The sequence below is a fragment of the Molothrus aeneus genome, chromosome 2 (genome assembly GCF_037042795.1).
Source record: "Molothrus aeneus isolate 106 chromosome 2, BPBGC_Maene_1.0, whole genome shotgun sequence".
Taxonomy (NCBI): Eukaryota; Metazoa; Chordata; class Aves; order Passeriformes; family Icteridae; genus Molothrus; species Molothrus aeneus.
The window spans coordinates 108,718,447-108,737,686 of NC_089647.1; the positions used below are offsets into that span (position 1 = coordinate 108,718,447).

The following is a 19,240-nucleotide window of genomic DNA, read 5'->3' on the forward strand; positions in this document are numbered from 1 at the left end:
TTGCCCTGGTAGCTAATATTCACCTTTTGAGCAGCTGGTGCAGGCCTTTCATCTGGAATTCCTGAGCTCTGAGACCAGGCTATGCCAGAAATCTGTATACATATTAGGATATTAACACATTGGACATCACACAGTTATTCAAGTTCCTTCTGTTTTGGTGTGAAATGCCTCCATTTCCTCCAGTGTCCTCTTTGTGACAGTGCTTGTTGGAACTCAGCACATCCCTCCAGGTGTCCAGAGCTGCTGAGGACCCCTCCAGGGGGCTTGGAGACCCTGGCATGCAGCCCAGAACACCTGGGGATTTGATTTTTGACCCCTGGAGCAAGTTGCCAGCTTTGTATGAGGACCTGAAAGTCACAGAGGTTTGAATAGTATAATAATAAAATTATCACAGAGTGAAAATGTCGATTTTAGGATTTTTGGTATGGGGGTTACAGGGGCAAGATGGAGGAACTTGGGCGTGTCTAGCCTTTCTTCTTCTTCTTCTTCTTCTTCTTCTTCTTCTTCTTCTTCTTCTCCATTTTCTGCAGTGATGTTGGCACTTTGGGATTGGTCTAGAGTAGAAGCTCACTGTCCAACATAGGGGATAGGTATTGGGAATTAAGTGTAAATATGTTACACGTAGTTTGTAGTATAAAAGGACAACACTGCCTCGGGGGTGGTCAGAGTGCCTGTGGCTGCCTTGCTGAGCAGACCTCAGCTGGGCAGAAAGAAAATTTTATAGATAAGAATTAATAAACAACCTCAAGAGCGAAAGGTGAAGAGTCCAGACTCGTTCTTCAGTGGCACGGGCCGAAACAGAGACATCCTGCACATCTTGGGGCAGCAATTAACAACCAGCTACCCGAGAAGTGCTGGCCGTTTTCATCCTCAATAAACTTTCCTTAGGATGTCCCTCATTTTTTTGTGACACTCATAAAAGCAAGTCAGCTCCAATGCTTGCAGAATTTCTCTAATAACTCCTGCTGGCACAGGTGATTGCAGCTTCCCCTGTGTTGGCAGCTCCTTTGTCATCAGGCTGTTTCAGTGCAGCTTTTTTGTGTTTTCCACGTGGTGCTCTGTCAGCAGGTTTCCTGCAGGGAGCTCAGATGGTTCCTGTGGTACTTCTGTTGTATAAAAAGTGAGTCAGCTTTTCAGAAAGGGTTATTTGGGTTAATTTGCAATAACCAAGCTTCAGTGAGCCTTGCTTTCTGCATGGCTTTATCCCACTTCCTACTTTCCTCTGTGCCTTCATTTAACAAAGCAAGTAAGACAAACTAGAAAAAAATATTTTTTTTTGTTTTTTTTTTTTTTTTTTTTTTGTGGTCAAAGTAGAGCATCTGTTTAAACTAATAAAACATTGGGGTTTTGCTTCATTTAGCTGCAGTAGCACAGGCAATGCTGCTAAAGATGTGCGCTGATCATCTGGATATGAAAATTAATGCTGGTTTTAAGTTTTGAAAGGAATATTTTCATTATATTGTAGCATTTTGATGGGACATTGAGAGTTTAAGAAAAAGTGAAGATAATACCTTGCTGGTAAAGATAATACCTTGCTGCCAGATGCCGCCCATTCCAAAAAGTGGAGGCAATGGCTCATACTCAGTGGTATGACCATGCAAGAATATTATTTTATTTTCAATAGGTGGACCCTAGTTTCCCATTTATATTACACTGTATCAGCTTGTACAATGAAAACTATATCTACATTTACTTAACTTTTTTCTAATATTTCTAAGGGTTTTTTTTTTTACTTTCTTCTTGTATTTGCATTCCTAAACAGTGCAGTTGCTGTAATGATGCATCAGGGGTGTATTTATTGTGCTGACATTAAAATATCCATTTGAATGAGAAAATATTTTCCTCAACAGAAGTGTAAATGTGTTTTAGAAGCCCTTACAGTTCTGTATTGATCAGCAAATTTGACTAAAGCAAGTTCAGCTTACTTTGTCATGTTGGCATAAAGCATTTGCCTCTGTTTGAGCAATTCCACTGGGGAAGAGGGCAAAGTATGTAGAAAGAACATTTTTTCATTATAGTTCAAGCATTGCTTTGCTTTGAGGCATCTCCTGGGGTGCACTTACCTAAGCTTTGTTTTGTAAGGCAGCTTGATCTCACAGAGGCATCATTTATCCCATGTGGAGCATTCCTGGGATGTGTTCTCATCTGGACACTCATTTATGCATTTGTGCCTCAGCATCCAGCCATAGCTCTTTGCCTCTGTGAATGACATGCATCTAAACCTTTAAGTCAGGCTGCTCTGCTGACCAAAGTGTTCAGCCCCACTCCCTGAGCCAGAGGGACCATCCAGAGCTCCCAAAAATCCCTCTCCTGTCTCTGGCAACACCACACTGCTCTTGGAAGGGATGCACTAAATCCCTTTTCTGTGTCTAGGACATGGATGTGGTCGGTTGGATGTTTCTCCTATAATTTCTCTAGAAAGAGACAAAGTGGGAACCTGGAAGATGGATGGTAAGAACTTGGTGGCCTGAGAGACAAAGGTTTTTGCCTGATCTCTTGAAATGGTGTAATGGTAGAAGGGGTCAGTTCCAAGCAATTTGCATTTTGCAAAGAGCTTTGTAAGTCAGATTGTTTGTCTTTCTTGCTGTGGTAAAGAGTGGTACTTTTTCTTTAATCGATGAGACATTCCTCTGGTGTTGCATTCATGGTGTTTGGGTGACTTACAGGTCAGTGAGCTTCAGCCCTGCTGTGCTTAATTCACAGTGTATCTGGAATATCTTTTGAAAATATGCCCCTATTTGCACAAACAGAAGAAGATTAATTTTTGTTAATTTTAGATATTCACATTTCTTGATATGGCATGTTTTGGGATGCTTTCTACTGATCTTGATTCTGGGTTTCTACAAATTGCACTGCAGAATTTGCATCAAGACTTTGCAGTGTAGAAACTTGAAACTAAAGTACCAAGTTGAGTGTAAGTGAGGTGGGAATGGAAATGCCCATGTGGGAAACTGCCATAAGAAACAGCAAGATAAGGGTTAAAGGAGCAGCACCTTAGAGGATCCTTTGTGTGACGTTCAATCAAGGAACCAAACAGCAAGAAAATAGAGAATTATATTAGACTTTCTCAGAGAAGTTCCTGTTACTTGTTGGGTTGTGTCTTCTCCAGACATTGATTTTGGAGCATTCCCTGTCAGCAACACTTAGATAGGAATAGCTTGTTTTGGTTTTGGAGAAGCAGAACTTGCTGGGACTGTTTGGCAGGGCTGTCACAGCTGGAAGCAGCCTTTGTTTTCTCCCTGTGAATCCTAGGAAAGTGCACAATTCCCAAGCTTTGACCTCTACAGCATTCAGGCAGGAGAGCTCCCCAACAGCCTGGCATGCTGGGAAACCATAGGGTCCCCTTTTAATATAATCCATTTCAAAATGCAGGTCCTTATAATTCTGTACGTTAATTAAGTAGGCAGATGTGGTCCTTTTGCGTGTGCCTGGAGTTTGGAAGAGAACTCTGCTGTGTGTTAACACTGAGCTTGGCAGCATGAGGTGGAAAAGGTGTGTCTGGTCTTTTCCCATACTCTTTGGTGCCAAGGTTTTTTTAATTTTTTCTTTAATTACTGTTGTTATATATGGATGAGTGTAGCAGTTTGATTTTTGTTTCCTTCCTTGCTGGTACTGCTGCTCTGTCATTGCTCCCAGGCTCTGATATCTTAAGCTGAGAGAAGCTTAGGATACAGGAACTTCTCTGAGAGAGTCTGATATCATTCTTTATTTTCTTGCTGTTTGGTTCCTTGATTTGCTAAACCACCATGGTGCTGGTGTGCCATCCTGGATGAACAGTGTGCATCAGCTACAGCCAGCTAGGAGGGCAAATTTGGGAGCCTCATCCCTGCCTGGACTCACAGTACAGTCCTAGGGACAGCTGCTGGCAGGGTGTAGTGAGAGCTGGTGAAGTAGAAGAGGAAAGCTTGGTAGAGTAATCAGTTAGGAATTTTTATGGCTCGTGCTCAGCCTTTTAAAGGTTTCTATTTTCTGTTGTTAGTAGGTGGTTCCCCAAATTGGAACCTATAAAGAGCAGAGATGAGGCTTGAGTAAGATCAACTGGCAACAGTGCAAACATGAATTTTACAACAACCAGTCAAATGAAATAAAACAGAATGATGTGTATAATGATGGTAACATTAGCTTGCCTTACTGCTCCTATGAATGCTAGTAAGATAAATATTGAATATCTGTAAATAAACTAGCATTATACCAGCATGAAATCCCCCTCCAAACTGTAATTCTTCTTGAGAAAGATGCAGTGGTTTTCTTTAATCTTTTCAACAGGGGCTCTGCAGTGAATCATTTCCTTTAATTGCTGTTCTGAAACACATAACAGGTTTTTTAATGCCTACTTTTTATATTTGTCTTTTTTCTTTCCGTTAATTGCAGTACTTCCATTCAGGCTTGAAAATGAAATTGCTTCCTCAACATATTTCTTCTCTGCTTTATGTAAACATGGAGGGGTTTATTAGCCCAATTTCCAGGGAAGATGGAAGTGCACTAACGCCGAGCACGCGGAGAGGCTTTAGTCAGCTGTTGTAGTCACAGGCACTTTAAAGGAAACTCAGAAGAGCTGCAGGCAGAACAAACCTCATCTCCTTCTCTCACTCTGGAATTTATCTCGTGCCTGGGGGACTGAAGGGCAGCACCAAAATCCAGTGGGATGGCTGCTCCAAGAGGCTCAGAAAGGCTTTGCACGTGGCACTCTGGAACTGTGTGCACCAGAGCCAAGGATCAGATAAAGTCCTTCTCTTCCTTCCCTTTAAACAACCCACTTGCTTAATTTATTTGCATTGATTGCAGATTTGGTTAGCAAGTATGTTAACTGAATATCAAAACCTGATTACAGCTGATGAGATGAACAGGAATAAAGAAGCCTGAAAGTACTTAAAAATTAATCATCTTTCATAGCAATAAGATATGCAAAATCCCATGCAGTTTGGTCCGTCTGTCATTTAGGACATCGTTGCAGCTCTTCCAGGAAAGGAAAACTTGAAGGATTAAGCAGCAAGCGAGCCTCAAGTACTAGATGTAGAAATCTAAAGAGTTTGATTTAAAACCCATGAGTAATCCATCCCTTCTGCAAATCTCATAGTGCATCTCAAACAGCAGGAGCAGTCCTGCTCAGTTTTGGGGTATTTTGTTGGTTTTGCCAAAGGACATTTCATAGGCCAGGTGGAGGCTCGTGGCAGGGATGCAGATGGAAGCAGCCTTTGCCTCCCAGGGCTCTTCTCAAGGGGACTGGCAGCAGCTCAGCCACAAATGGCTCAGACATTTGTCCTGTGCTCCCACAGGAGCTGTGGCAAAGCTTCAGGGTGGGGTGAGGGAATCCTGCCTGATGGCATCCCACAGCTGCTGGACCCACGCCAGAGAATGAGTTTGGGTTGGTGGGAGACCTGTGGTTAAAAGAATTTCCTGGAGGCATCACTGTGCTGGTGGGGAAGAGATTGCAGGTCACTTTTGTCTTTGGTATTGCAATTATCTGGTATTTTTTACTGGTTTTGCTGTTTTGGTGGTGGTGATGGCTTTTGGGGTTTTGTTGTTGTTGTTTTTGTCACTCAAGTTCTTTTGTGTTGCTTTGGTTTGATTCAATTTTTTGGCTTAGTTTGCTTTTGCTTGGGTTTTTTTGTTTTGTTTGTTTGTTTTTTTCTTGCAGTGTTGTTTTTGTTTTCTTACTAATCAAACATCTGCGTTGAAATATTTTAAGTTTTGTTTCTGCTCTGCCTGACATCTTTTGGTTTTGTTTCAGCTGGAATTTAGCAGTTTGACTGCAGGCCACTCAAAATGTAGAAAATTTCTACATTCATGCAGAAAATTTCTTTTCTTTCATGCAAGCACATATAGTCATACACACTCAAAGGTGTCAGACATGTAGCAAAACCCAGATAATATGTGAGGAATAGGCCTTTATTTTCAGACACATGCTCGAGTGAATCCCCACAAACAGGAACTCGTGTCTCAACCATTTAAGCACCAGTGTATATGTATGTATAGGAATAGAAAACACAATTAAGTTGTTTCTTTTAATTTTATCCAGGGAGTTTTGGTGAATGGTTACAGGTCCTAAACTATTTCAAAATCATATTTATAAGCCATGGTATGAAATTTTGATTGTGCAATCCTGTTGGGATTTGGGGCAGATATTTCCTTCCTCTCTCTAAAAAAGCATTGAAGTACTTAAAAAAGAAGCTTTTTTAAAGCAGCTTCTGGCTTTGGCTCCTGTAGCAGGAGCAGCACATGAAAACCAGAGCTGTGCACAAATGAACAACAGAGCAGTGTGAAAACTGTTGTGTAGATGCAGAACCAGAGTGCTGGGCCTTAGGTGGGAAAACTGGGCTGGTTTTGAGTAGAACAAACCTTATTTTTGCCATCCTTAGCAGGTGAGGTGTGGGTGAGAGCAAATGCAGATGGTTATGGAGAACATGGTTGGTTTTGAAGGACTGACCTGGGTATGCTGAACTGAGAACATTTTATTTCTCAAGTGAGCTGTACAACAGCATAGTGGGGATCCATCCTCTGTGCACTGCCTCCAAAAGCAGACCTCCAGAAAACACTGGAGCCTGAAGAACACAAGAGGAGAACATGGCTCATGTGAAAGGAGAAAGGGAAAGAACCAGAAGTTGTAATGATGGAATAAATGTTTCCTTTCTGGGGAAAAAAAAATAAACCAGCCCCTCAGTGGGAATGGCAGTCCTCAGCCCTTTCTGAGTATGATCAGGATGTAAATAACCAGTGATTTTCCTTAAAATGGGATCAGGACATGAGGGGCTTGGTTGCAATAATAAAATCCCTTTTCAACTTTAAACAAAACCTTATCATTACTTGTGCCTTCAAGCTGATTTTTGGATGGACTGAACTGAAATTATTGCTGCAGCTGACAACCTTCTTGCCAGAGGCATCCTGGCTCTGCAGGGATGGAGGCTGAGACCCTGCTGTCCCCTTTTCCTCTTTGCAGCTCTGGCCTTTTAGGCATTCAGTGGGACCCCCAGCTCTCCATTGGTGCAGCCCCCATCCCACAGTGAAGGGATGAAAGCTGACACCCTTTGCAGGCTCTGGCTGTGTTGCTGTTTTCCCCTCCTTCCCTCTCCCAGAGGAGGAGGCTGCTCCCACCCTCACCACCCTGATTTACACCCTCCATGAGCCCATGGCCAGCATGGGCTGGGCTGTCCTGGGGCTTAAGCAGCTCCCTCTTGTCCAGGGAGTGGAATCCCCCCACTGCAGGTTTGTATCCCCTCATCCCTCCTCATCCCCACACGCCTCAACTCCTGCTCAGGGAACTCTCCAGCACCTCCTCATCCTTCACTCCTGCCAGGGACCTGCTGCAGCACCACCTCAGCTTCCTGAAACAGCCTCCTCTGGGAATTCCTCACCTTTGGAAATGCTCCTCTGGGAATTCCTCACCTTTGGAAATGCACCACTGCCTTGGGTGTGCTGTATGTGTGTGCCACGAGTGGCTCCTTGTGGTGTTTGTGAGGTCCCCAGGACAAGGTGAGAGATGAGAATTTGACTCCCTGTTCTCAGGAGGATATTATATTATTATTATATTATATTATATTATATTATATTATATTATATTATATTATATTATATTATATTATATTATATTATATTATATTATATTATGAATGCTATACTAAAGAAAGAGAAAGGATACATCAGAAGGCTTCACAAGAGTGATAATGAAAGCTCGTGACCGACTCAGAGAGTCTGGCACAGCTGGCTGTGATTGGTCATGAAGTTAAAACAATTCACATGGAGCCAATCAAACATTCACCTGTTGGTGAGCAATGTCCAAGCCACATTCCAAAGCAGCAAACACAGGAGCAGCAATCAGATAATTATTGTTTTCATTCCTCTCTGAGGCTTTTCAGCTTCCCAAGAGAAAATTCTGGGCAAAGAGGATTTTTCAGAAAATATCATGGTCACAGTTCCTCATCAACACCGTGGTCAGCGGGCATTCAAAAGTCCTTTTCCTCCATTATTAGTTGCAAATTCAGGGGCTTGAAACTGCTGGAATTGGTCCCAGCACCATGACCTTGCATTTGTTACTACTCAATTTATCATCTCACACCTCAGTGCCATATTCTGCTTTTTCTGAAGGTTATTAGGACTGTAGTGGCCTGAATAAAAAATTATTCTGAAGGAGTTTCACGCCACTGCTGTTGTGTGCAGTGACTAATGAGCTTGTACATCTCTTTTTAATTCTTTTCAAGTTCTCTTACTGCTAAATTCAAACTTGGTAAGGCTGTTACATGTGCAGGGAGGAATTTATGTGCTGATTGATCCATTGAAATTATCAAAACTCCTTGACTAGGGTCTCTCTCAAAGTCTTCTCTGCCCTGGTCAGTCTTGAGGGAGCCTTTCACCTGAAGCCTGACCCAGCCTGGGCTTTGGACACAGTGTGAGTGCCATGGGCATGGACAGCACTAGAGGATGTTTTTCAGAGTGTTTCTTTTTATTCCTTTTCCTTGTCCACATAAGCATTATAGAAGTTTAGACTTTGCCTTGATTTATTAGGAGGCAAGCAAACAACAAGAACATTTAAGAAACAAAGTGTTTAATTAGGGGTAGTCTTGTTTCAAAACATTTTATTTTCTTGCATTTTTAAAATTTCAGATCTTCTATCTCAGTAAAATAGGTGAACTGTTTTAAAATTTGAGGCCGAGCCATGTCATGCTGTGTAAATAATGTTTCTGTCACCTCTGCATTGCTACTGAAGGGATTTTAAAGTGAGAATATGAGGGACAGCTGCTGCATTCAAGCTTCCAAAAACTTTCAGGCCCCACAGGTTAATATTCTCTGGCTGTATCACTTTGCTGATGATCAGTTAGTTCCTTCTGGTCTGTGCACTACCAGACCTCCAAAACATCCCCAGTTCCTCTGGCTAGGAGCGTGCCTTAGCCTTGCAGAGTGGGATGCTGCTTTTGAAGTCTCCACTCTCTAAGTTCTTTTCCCTGAGATGTTCAGTCATGCATATTTAAAGCTACATTTCAAGAAATTAGGTCTGAAAATTCCCAGCAGAAATGTATTTCTGCGTTTTATTTTTATCCAGAGATGACCACATTTTTGTCTGCCAGCTGGCTTAAAAGATACATCAATTAATAGAGCCACTGGTGATTAAACTGCAAAGCAGAATATCTTCTCTCATTTAATGAAGTGCCTTACATAAAAATAAGTATAATTCTCATGATAAAGAACTCAATTTTACTGAGATTTCCAGCTTCTTTTCTGAAAGTGCAAGGTGTTATAAAGCTACATCTTCAGCATAAGAATATGGCTGTTTATTATAATTATTCATCACTGGCATGATATTAGTATAGAGTTCACGTCCCAAATGTCCTTATTCTTCCTGAATCTTCCTACAAGTGGCATGTAATCAATTGTTTCCTTACAGAAAAAAAAAATCTCTAAAAATAGGTATTTGCACTGTATTAGCAAGAAATCCTTAGTTTTGAGCAATGCTGCACGGTTGTTTTCAAGTTCTTGCCTCCCCACTGCAGTCCTTGTTAGTGCTCCTAGGACTTCTTGGGCCATGTCCAATTTTTTATCCTGCAGCAAACAAAATTACTGTGATGTTTTCTTCCATGCTGTTCATTAAATGATCATTGGCCTCTTCTGGTTGCAAGGAGAAGGTTGCACTCACCTCTATGTGATTTTTAATCTGTTTTCCATACAGAGCCAGTGATTCAGTCCTGGTTGTCATTTCTGCCCCAGCCTGCAAGGAAAGCACCATTAGACCTTGGTGTGTGGTTGGTATGGATGGGTGAGGGTGCTGGAAAACCCCACCTGGGTTGTTTATAAAATATCCACTTCCTTTCAGAGGTCATTTAACTCTGCAGTTGATAGAGGCACTATTAAAGTTAGGGATTAGTACACACTCTGTTGTCTGCAGAGTTGGTGGTGAGAAGCCAGATCAGCTCCATGATAATTTGGTTTTCACTTTGTCATCTGTGTGACAGCCAACATTTCAATTTCTTTTCATTTTTTTTTCTTTTTTTTTTTTTACCAGCACTACAGTTTGACCTCTGAGGACCTTAATCTGATGTCAGCTCACCTGGGACAGCTATTCATGTTCTTGTAATAGTGTCCCAGCTAGGACAAACACTGAAAATTAAAACTATTATTGAAAAGGAAATAGGATGGTAGTCATCTCACAGAAAGGATCTGTGCCAGAACAGGGTGTTAAGCTTGATATCAGCGTGTCTAATCAAAATCTCCTCCACTGTGTTTCAGGGCAGATTCAGTATTGTCCCCTGATTTGAGTGTGGTAGATACTCAGCTCTGACCCAGTGGTGACATGGGAGCAGAGGCAGCATCCCCCTTGCTGTGGTTTGCCTGTCCTGGTACCCCTGAGGATGCTTTCCACATGTAGCTTTAAACACAGGAATCTCAGTTTTGCACAGAAACAGCAAGGGCTGTGGTGGATAATCAGTGTTGTGACAGCAGCTAGCTCTGGATGGATGCTGAGCAGCTGGAATCATAACTCAAACAGATTCCTGAGGTGAAGGGATGGAGCAAGATTCCTTGTGCTGGACATTCCACACATGCAGCAGGGAGAGAAAACCCTGAGCCCAAGGTGTGGCAGCCTGCCCAGGTGAGACAGGCAAGGCATCTCAGAGAGCAATGTGGATTAATTTTAGGGCGTTTTTCCTTTAAATCCTTTTGGCTGTGTCTTTTTAGGAAGGAATTATTTACATGGAAAACTGTAGGGAACAAAGAAGGAGAGGGACAGGCCTGAGTTACAGGAGCAGAGGAACAAAGTAATTAGGTTAGGTACTGGGGAGATGTGTCAAGAAATGGTGAAGTCAGGAATGGAAGACACTAGAACAGTTAGTCACATACAAGAATGGCCACTGCAGGTGTTTTCCTCTAACACAGTGACCTTTACAGGCTGTCTCTCAGTTTGCCAAGGGGCCAGAAATTATGATTTATTGGCTTCCAACTTGTTGCCTTCTTCCAAAGGTACAGCTGGTGGCATCTTCCTTTCCTGTTTGCTCCAGCAGAGATCAGCCCTGTGCAAAGGTGACCCAAGATGGGTTTGCAGGTGTAGTCAAGATCAGCAGATGAGAGGACAGAGAATTCAGGTGTGTTGCTGGGTCACAGGCATTCCCATGTTCTGTTGTGTCTTGGCCTAATGCTTTGCCCCTGCCTGTGAAGAGCTGGCACTGAAGCTCAAAGGAAGATTTATATCCCTTTTAGTCACCTGCCTGCCTGAAGAGGGCCCAGGGGCTGAGGAAGGAGAAGACTCAAAGCCAGCCACTCCCAGTGCTTGACAAGCTGTAAAGCAAGAACATTTTGAATGTGATCCATTGCCTATTTTGGGAAAGTTATAAAATTTTCAGAGGTAGGCCAGTTATTTTTAAGTCTCTCTGGACATGCTTTTAACGCAGGATTTGTTCTGGATGTTGTCAAGGTCAGACATTTTCTTCATGAAAATGTTTCCCTCCTTTGGGGAAATGTCTGGAAGAGCTAATTAGCTGTGTGCCTTGGTCCTCTCTCATTTCCTCACAGCCTGCTAAACCTATTGCTAGACCTTTCAGCTTCAGCCAAGATGGATTGAGATAGTTCTTGTCTGCCTTCCCCTGGCTTCATCCTTTTTAAGCACATTATCCATTTTCTCTGGCCTGTTTGAGGAGAAGGTTGCAGGACAGCTGTGCAGAGACAGCATGCCTCCACCAAAATGCAGGGAGGCTGGTGTTTGGAAAAGGATGGAATTGGAATATTTGGAATTGAGAAACTGAAAATACCAACAACGTGGTTATTTTCCTTGTATCTGATTCTTTGCTCCTGCTTTGAATTTCTTTTTAAGTTGCCCACATTTTTCATTCATTTAGCAAGGTGAAAATATGAAATGAAATAGAAGAATTCTACCTACAGTGAGATAGATCCTCATGAATGAAGATGCCCTCCTGCATCTCAGTTCTGTAGATAAAGAACCAGTCCAGAGAAATGCTGAGCTCTTCCTGCTGCTTTTGGGAGGGGAAGGAATTGCTGTGTGCTCTGCAGCAATCAGCATTGGCTTCCAAGTTTTATTTTGACAGACCTTAGGAATCAAAATTGCTCACATCAGTAATGAACAGGAGGACATGGATTATGTGGACCAATAAACCAGCAATTCCTGCTGCACATTTATCTTCATCTCTCTAACTGACAAACTTTAAATATTACATATGGCAATCCTGAGTATAAATAAGGGTTTGAATTAGGGTCTTGTATTGTATTTGCAGGGAATGCCTCGACGAAGGCAGGAATGATGCATCTGACTCCATGTTCTCAGAAGGCTCATTTATTACTTTATAAGACTATATTATATTAAAGAATACTATACTATACTAAAGAATACAGAAAGGATACTTACTGATTGCTGAAAGGATAATAATGAAAACTTGTGACTCTTTCCAGAGTCTTGACACAGCTTGGCCCTGATTGGCCAAAGAGTGAAAACAACTCACAGCAGAATCCAATGAAGCAATCACCTGTGGGTAAACAATCTCCAAACACATTCCACATGTGAGCACAACACAGGAGAAGCCAATGAGATAAGAATTGTTTTCCTTTTTCTCCGAGGCCTCTCAGCTTCCCAGGAGAAAAATCCTGGGCAAAGGGATTTTTTCAGAGAATGTGAATGCCAGAGTCTTGAATCTCTGTGGATGTGAGGTGTAGAACCTTTCATGCCTCCTGTATCAGCAGCAGCAACCTTCAGATCGTGCCACCAGTGCTCTGTGGGTTTTGGGGTGTGGAGACAACAGACTCTTTTAGGAGTGGTGTGCATCCAGTTGAAATGAGTGCATAGTGTTTTCCTGCCTAATTCTGACAGAACTAAAGACAGTGTACTTTCAGAAGTTATTTTCTGAACACTCCTCTCTGTAGATTTTGCTGCTGTTACCTAAAAGAAGGGGATTGATAGTTTGATCTTTGTTTTAGCACTAATAAAAGAAGGAATTCTCAAACATTTTTCTGTTGCCTTTTATTGAGGAACTGCATGTGTTTAGTATTAGTTCTGATTTTATGAATGCCCATCCTTACCAGGGCATGACTCTCCCTGTGTCCTGTAAAGCTGTGGCACACACCCTTGTGTCAGTGCTGTTGGCCACATCCTTGTCTGTGTGTCTCCAAAAAGCAGCTGGCTCATTGGACAAGTGGAGTTAGAGCTGAGAGTCAGTTCTGCTGTATTTCTGCCTGCCTGCAGCATGGTAGCTTTACCACCACATCCTGACCTGTGAGCAGTACTGCAGGTAACACTGGAATCATCTGTATTGATGCTGAAGGAAGGTAACAGGACTAGAAAGCCTGTCTGCCTGAAATCAGTGATGGTGGGATGTGCCTGTGGTACCATGCTTGAGGGGAGGCAAGAGGCAGAGCTGGGGGTGGGGGGGAAAGGTTGGTTCACAGATTTTTTTTTTATTTTTTTTTTTAAAGCCAGAAGAATCCAATTCATCTAGATTAAAACATTCTGTGGGAACACCATGATTTCAGTGGTGTTTTTTGTTAGAAAATGTCCAGGTGGCCCACCTGCTTCATTTCCTGCCGTCTCATCAGTCAAGGGCTTCTGGGGTGTGTTTGCTGAGCCTGAGCTCAGAGGCACTGAAATGTGAGACCTGCTAAGACTAAACAATGTGATTTCTACTTGTGTGCAGTCTTTACAATCCTTGCCCTACTTGGATATCTCCTGTGTTTTGGGTTTTTGTTTTTTTTTTTCCTTTTAACCTTTAAAATTTTGACCTAAATGAAGGTCAGGACTAATAATGTTTTATGGAATGCTGCATCTCTGGTTTCCTGGCTGAGGAAACGTGAGTGCAAGGGGCTTCCACTGCAGTGAACTTTTGTAAGGAAGATATCATCTACCTTTGATGGAATCCAGGATGAAATAGCTTTCTAATAATGTTTCAAACTACAGAAAGAACACAGAAAAGAAACAGAAGGTGCAGGGAAAATCCATCAAAACAGTGTAGGGGGCAGGACAGGGTGCAAGCATAAAAAAGAGACAACCAAAACCAGCACAAACCACTTGCAAGCCCATTTGTGGACACAAAACCTGTCTGAGTTTCTGGGGCTTTTTATGATCATAGGAACTGGTCCCAAGCATGGATAAATCAGGCCAGCCCTGGCTGCTGGCAGGAATCTCTCCAGTGATGTTCTCTGGTTGGGTGTGGATATGAGCTTTGCCTGTGTTATCCAGAGTGGGCTATTTCTGCTTAAACCAAGGCTTGTATAAAGTCTAAGGAAAACTTTAGAGTTTTTTTCTGAATCAAAAGCATTTGGTAAGTTTGTGACAGGCCTTGAAACTTGGGATTTTGGGTAGTTGTTCTCTTTTGCTTTCCCTTAAAAACACCAAAAGACAGGATCCCACGTGTCTTTACATTTAGATAGGAGTGTCTGGCAGTTGCTTTTTAGAGGGAAACTTCTTCCTTTTTGGTTTTTTTGGGAGGTTTTTTCCCTTTGCAAATGCTGGTTTTTCTGTACCACTCCAGATGTCTCATTTGGGGCATCATGGATGTGCATGATGCCCCAAATGAGCAACAGGGGCAGCTGCCAGTTCATTTCTTCTGTGGCTGCTGAGGATCTGGAGTGGGGTCATGACACTCTTCCCTCACTGTAGGCTGTAGCTGTCATAGCATCTCCAGGACAAATCTTAGAATTCTTGCTGGGCCATATGAAGACCAGGTTTTGCTGTAGGAATTCACTGGTGGAATTTCACTGCTGCTCTCATGCTCCATGTGTGCTGGCTCTTCCAGGTGTTTGTAAATAAACAAAGGTGTTTGGTTTAGGTGTTTGGATGCTCAGAGGGTCTCTAAAGGTCAAAGGGCTGGCAATCACTCTCCTCTGACTGCCAGGATATCTGAAATACTTTGTACATCTCCTGTATGATCATTGTCTGAATTGAAACATTACCGTGGAAAGGGAGTAGGGAAGACTGGGGGGGTGGGGAGGAGGTTGGGGGGATTGTGCATTGGAGAAGGTGCTCTGAGTTTCCTTTTAGACCTTTCAGGCATAAAGGGACACAGAGCACCCTGCTTTTGTAACAATTGAGCCTGGTCACTGGTCACAGAATTAGGCTGGTGGAGAGATTTTGGGTCAAAGGAAGGAGATAAGGGGAAGATGTGTGTACTGATGGTGAGTGTCCAGAGCAGTGTCTATTCCTGCTGCCTTGTTCTCAGGCCAGCTCTGTCCTGGTCTTCTGTCTGCCCATTTCTCTCCTGCTTTTAAAGAAAAATCTAAAAACCAAACCAGAAACCAGCACATTGATTGTTCCCTAACTGTGTGATGGCACAGAGAGATAGTGATAAAAAGTGTGTCTTGGAAATAAGGAAATGAGGCTTGCCTTGGGGTGGAGGTAGGCATTAGTCACACCACTGCTTGTGCTCTGCTGAATAAAGGTCATGGAAAGGTTTGTAGGGAAGTCTTATGGGTTTTTGTCTTCAGGAGCAAAATTCCAGCCAGCACTGCTGCAGCTTGAGGTGCATCTCCAGTGTGTCTTTGTGGGAACATCCCATCCCCTCTGCACCATGCCAAGCTTCCCAGGGGCTTAGACCTCCCAACAAACTCAGGGATTTCCTTAAATCCCTGTAAATCAGAGCTCTATTAAGAAGCAGAAGGGGAATAAACCACCAAGAGGCTTTCCTCCTTTTTTCCAAAGTCTGTGTGTGCCATAAATTGAATAGGCCCCCCCTGAGACCTGGGGAAACCAAACTCTTAAAATGCATAGTAAAGGGTTAGTAATTGTTTCAAACAGCCAACTAAAAATGCTTTTTATTAGGAGGCTTGAGCTCTCTTTCATATGTGAAGCTGCCTGTTCACTTTGGCAGTGAAGGCTGCTTTTATGCCTCCCTGGGGATGGTGGTAAAACTTTCAGCAGCTTAGGCACAGAAACCAGCCCTTTGTGGAACTGGAGGCGAGAAACCAGAAGTTGTTCTGCAGATTTCTCAGTCCCCTACAGCTTGCTTTCAGATTTTGCTGATTAATCCACTTTTGTTCAGGCCAAGGAGAGGTGAAGTGCAGGGATGGGACAGACTTGGCAGGGGCATTGCTGTCTGTGGGTGGGTAGGCTCCTCAGTGATTTTTTCTGACATTCAGCTGTTGGGTGCCATAACAAGGATTCAGCACTTTTCACACAGTTGCACTGAAAGATGGACAAGAGCTGGATTTATTATTACTGCCACTGTGAGCAGGAGAGCAGAAGTCTCTGCTAATCCTGTCCCAAGGTGGCAGCAGAAATGCCAGCACCTGCTGAGGCTGATCAAGGGGAGCAGGGGACACTCAGGCAGAGGGACAGGAGAAGCTGGCTGTGTGTCCCTGGGGCTGCAGGAGCAGAGAGCTGTTCTGCAGGGGTGCACTGCATCCTCCCCTGGCAGTGATTACCCTTGGATGTTTGTCCTTCAGTGCCAGCCTCAATGCAACAGGTGCTGGAGTTTAATTCATCTGTCTGTCCCTCTGGAGCTCTTGAGGCTCCTTGCTGCCAGCAGCAGGGCACCAGCACATCCCTGCAGGATCACTGAGTGCTTTGGAAGGCTCTGGATGCCCTCCCCAGTGGCTCCTGGTTGGAACCCTGCTGGCTGAGAATTTTAGGCTTTCCATGCTGGCAAGCAGTGACCCCCCCCAAGAGAACACTGCATTTGACCTGAGTTTGTGTAGAAGGCTTCCAAAATTGGATGATAAAACTGAGATTATAAGTGTGTAGTTTAAATAGAAGTGTATAATATGACATGGTAGAAAACTTAAAATTTAAAGTTTTAGAATATATAAACAATACATAAAACAAAATAAAAACATAAAACATGCATAAAACAAAATTTTAAAAAATTAAAACAAAAGCTAGTCCTTCTTCTTCACCTTTTTCTTCATAAGTTTAAGTAGTATTGTATAATTAAATTTAAAACTCCTCATTAGGAACCACAAGTAGTTAGTTATTAAGTTAAAAGTAAAAATAATTTAAATATCATTTCTTAATTAGACAGTTTAGCCTTAAAAAAGCCTTATAAAGAAAAAAATACAACTCCATCTTTAGTATGTTAAAGCACTATAAAACCCACAATTTATAAGACTATAATATATATAAAAGTTAATAAACATCTAAATCCAAACAAAAAATACCATCTTGCACATTTCACCCCAACCTTAAAAAAAAATTAAAAAAAAATAAAAATAAAAAAAAACAAAACCCAAAAAACCAAAAATCCACAGTTCCTGACAGGTTTGTTCCCTTCTTCCACCAGGCAGTAACTGATAGAGCCAGAGGACACAGTCTCAAGCTATGTCAGGGAAGGTATAGGTTGGATATTGTTGTTGTTCTTCTATTTCTAGAGTTTCATATTGCTGTTGTCAGATTTCTTAAGTCTGTACTTCTTCAGTGTATTCTTACGGCTGCAGATCTTCACAGCACAGACCCCTTCTTTTTCTGCATGTTGTTCTCTCTCAGTTCAAGGCTTTTTTCAAGGCTCTCCCTGACTGGCTAACTTGCTCTCTTTTATTTTAGTTATCTTCATTGGTCACAGCTGCAGCTTAATTAAGGACATTGCAGCTGCAGCTTATCAAGGACAAGTGGGACCTCCCGGGGCAAAGCCTATATACAGATATTCAAATACAATACATTTCTTCTTCTATAGGATATCAGGAAAAAAATTTCACCTAAATAATAATAAAGTACTGGAATGCACTTCCCAGGGAGGTGGTAGAATCACTATGTCTGGATGTGTTTAAAAAAATGCTGGCCATGGCACTTGGTGCTATAGTCTGGTTGAGGTGTTAGGGCGTGGGTTGGACTGGATGATCTCAGAGGCCTCTTCCAAGCTCTTTATTCTGTGATTCTTTGCAGATCACTGGCGTTATCCTGCTGGCAGTGGGAGTCTGGGGCAAGCTGACCCTTGGCACCTACATCTCCCTGATTGCTGAGAACTCCACCAATGCCCCCTACGTGCTCATCGGGACGGGCACCACCATCATCGTCTTCGGCCTCTTCGGCTGCTTTGCCACCTGCCGGGGCAGCCCATGGATGCTGAAGCTGGTGAGCAAACCCCAGTGCCTGAGGAGGGTTTGGGATCAGCTGGGATTCCCCCCACTGTCACTGCCATGGGTGATGATTAGCTCTGACTCCGTGATTCACAGAAGGCTGATCAATCTCGTTATTATTATTGTTATCATGATTAAGAAACCCATTGCTTTTATAGACACTTATGATACAGCTGGACCTAACTGGCCCTTTAATTAAAACACCATCACCTTTGGCTAATTAAGAACCCACCCTTTGGTAAACAAATCTCCATAACAACACTCCACATGTTCACAACAACAGGTTAAGATAAGAATTGTTTCTCATTCTTTGCTCTGATCTTCTCACAGCCTTTCCCAGGAGGATGCCTGGGAAAGTTGTCCCTGTCCCTCTCTGTGACCAGAGAGCTGCTGCCACACCCCCACCCCCTGACAGATGTTGGTGAAACTTCTTAAGCACATAAGCTAGATTTTATTAATCATTGCTTTCAGCACTTGTGCCTTTTGGACAAAGGGGGGGGAAAAAAACCTTCACCAAGCCCAGTTTTTGATTGACTGTGGCTGAATTTTGCAACACATGGCACATAGGCCCATGTGTTTGGAGCAGGGTGGTGCTGCTGAATTGCTCTGTGAGTTGTTCTACAATCATTCTGGTTTTCTGTGAGCCACACAGATAAATATATTTACAATCTGAAAGATTCCCAAAGCCTTATCAATTTGAAATTCTTTCAAATTGTATTTTAAGGGATCAGTTTAATACCCTGATGTGAAATTATGGAACTTCATGAAAGCCTGCCCTTCTTTTTCTCCTAACATTTAGGAGAATATTGTTCTAGGATAGAACAATTCAACCCAAAAAGAAGGGCATTTATGGTATGTTTGGCCTCACCTCAAAAGCAGCAGGGGCTCAAGGTGCACTGAGCAGAGGGGGAGCTGTTGTCCCTCAGTCCACTTTAACCTCTCTCTGTATGAATTTCTCTGTTCTGAGTTTTCCAGAAAATTCTGGAAAATTTCCTTAAAATTCAAAATAACTACAGGTTAAACAAACTTACATTATAAACTGTGTTTCTAGGCATATTTAGGAGCAAAATGCTGCATGAGGAATGAAGGGTGGAAACAGCACTTATGAAACACTGAACGAGTGAGAAAGGGCTTGACAGTGCAATGCATCTCCTGCTACAGTATTTTGGGACTGGTTTTCTAAGGAGATGGGATTATTTTTCTCCAGTTTTAACTGCATTTTAAAAAAGAAAGAACATGTTAAAGGGAGTTA

General features: G+C 42.6%; 1 protein-coding gene across 1 annotated transcript in view; it reads left to right on the forward strand.

Moving 5' to 3' along the window:
• TSPAN7 (tetraspanin 7) overlaps positions 1 to 19,240 on the forward strand; it is a 91,757-nt gene that overhangs the window by 54,697 nt on the left and 17,820 nt on the right. The window contains exon 2 of the mRNA XM_066545481.1: positions 17,795 to 17,983. Within this exon, the coding sequence (XP_066401578.1) occupies positions 17,795 to 17,983 (189 nt within the window). The remainder of the gene's footprint in view (positions 1 to 17,794; positions 17,984 to 19,240) is intronic.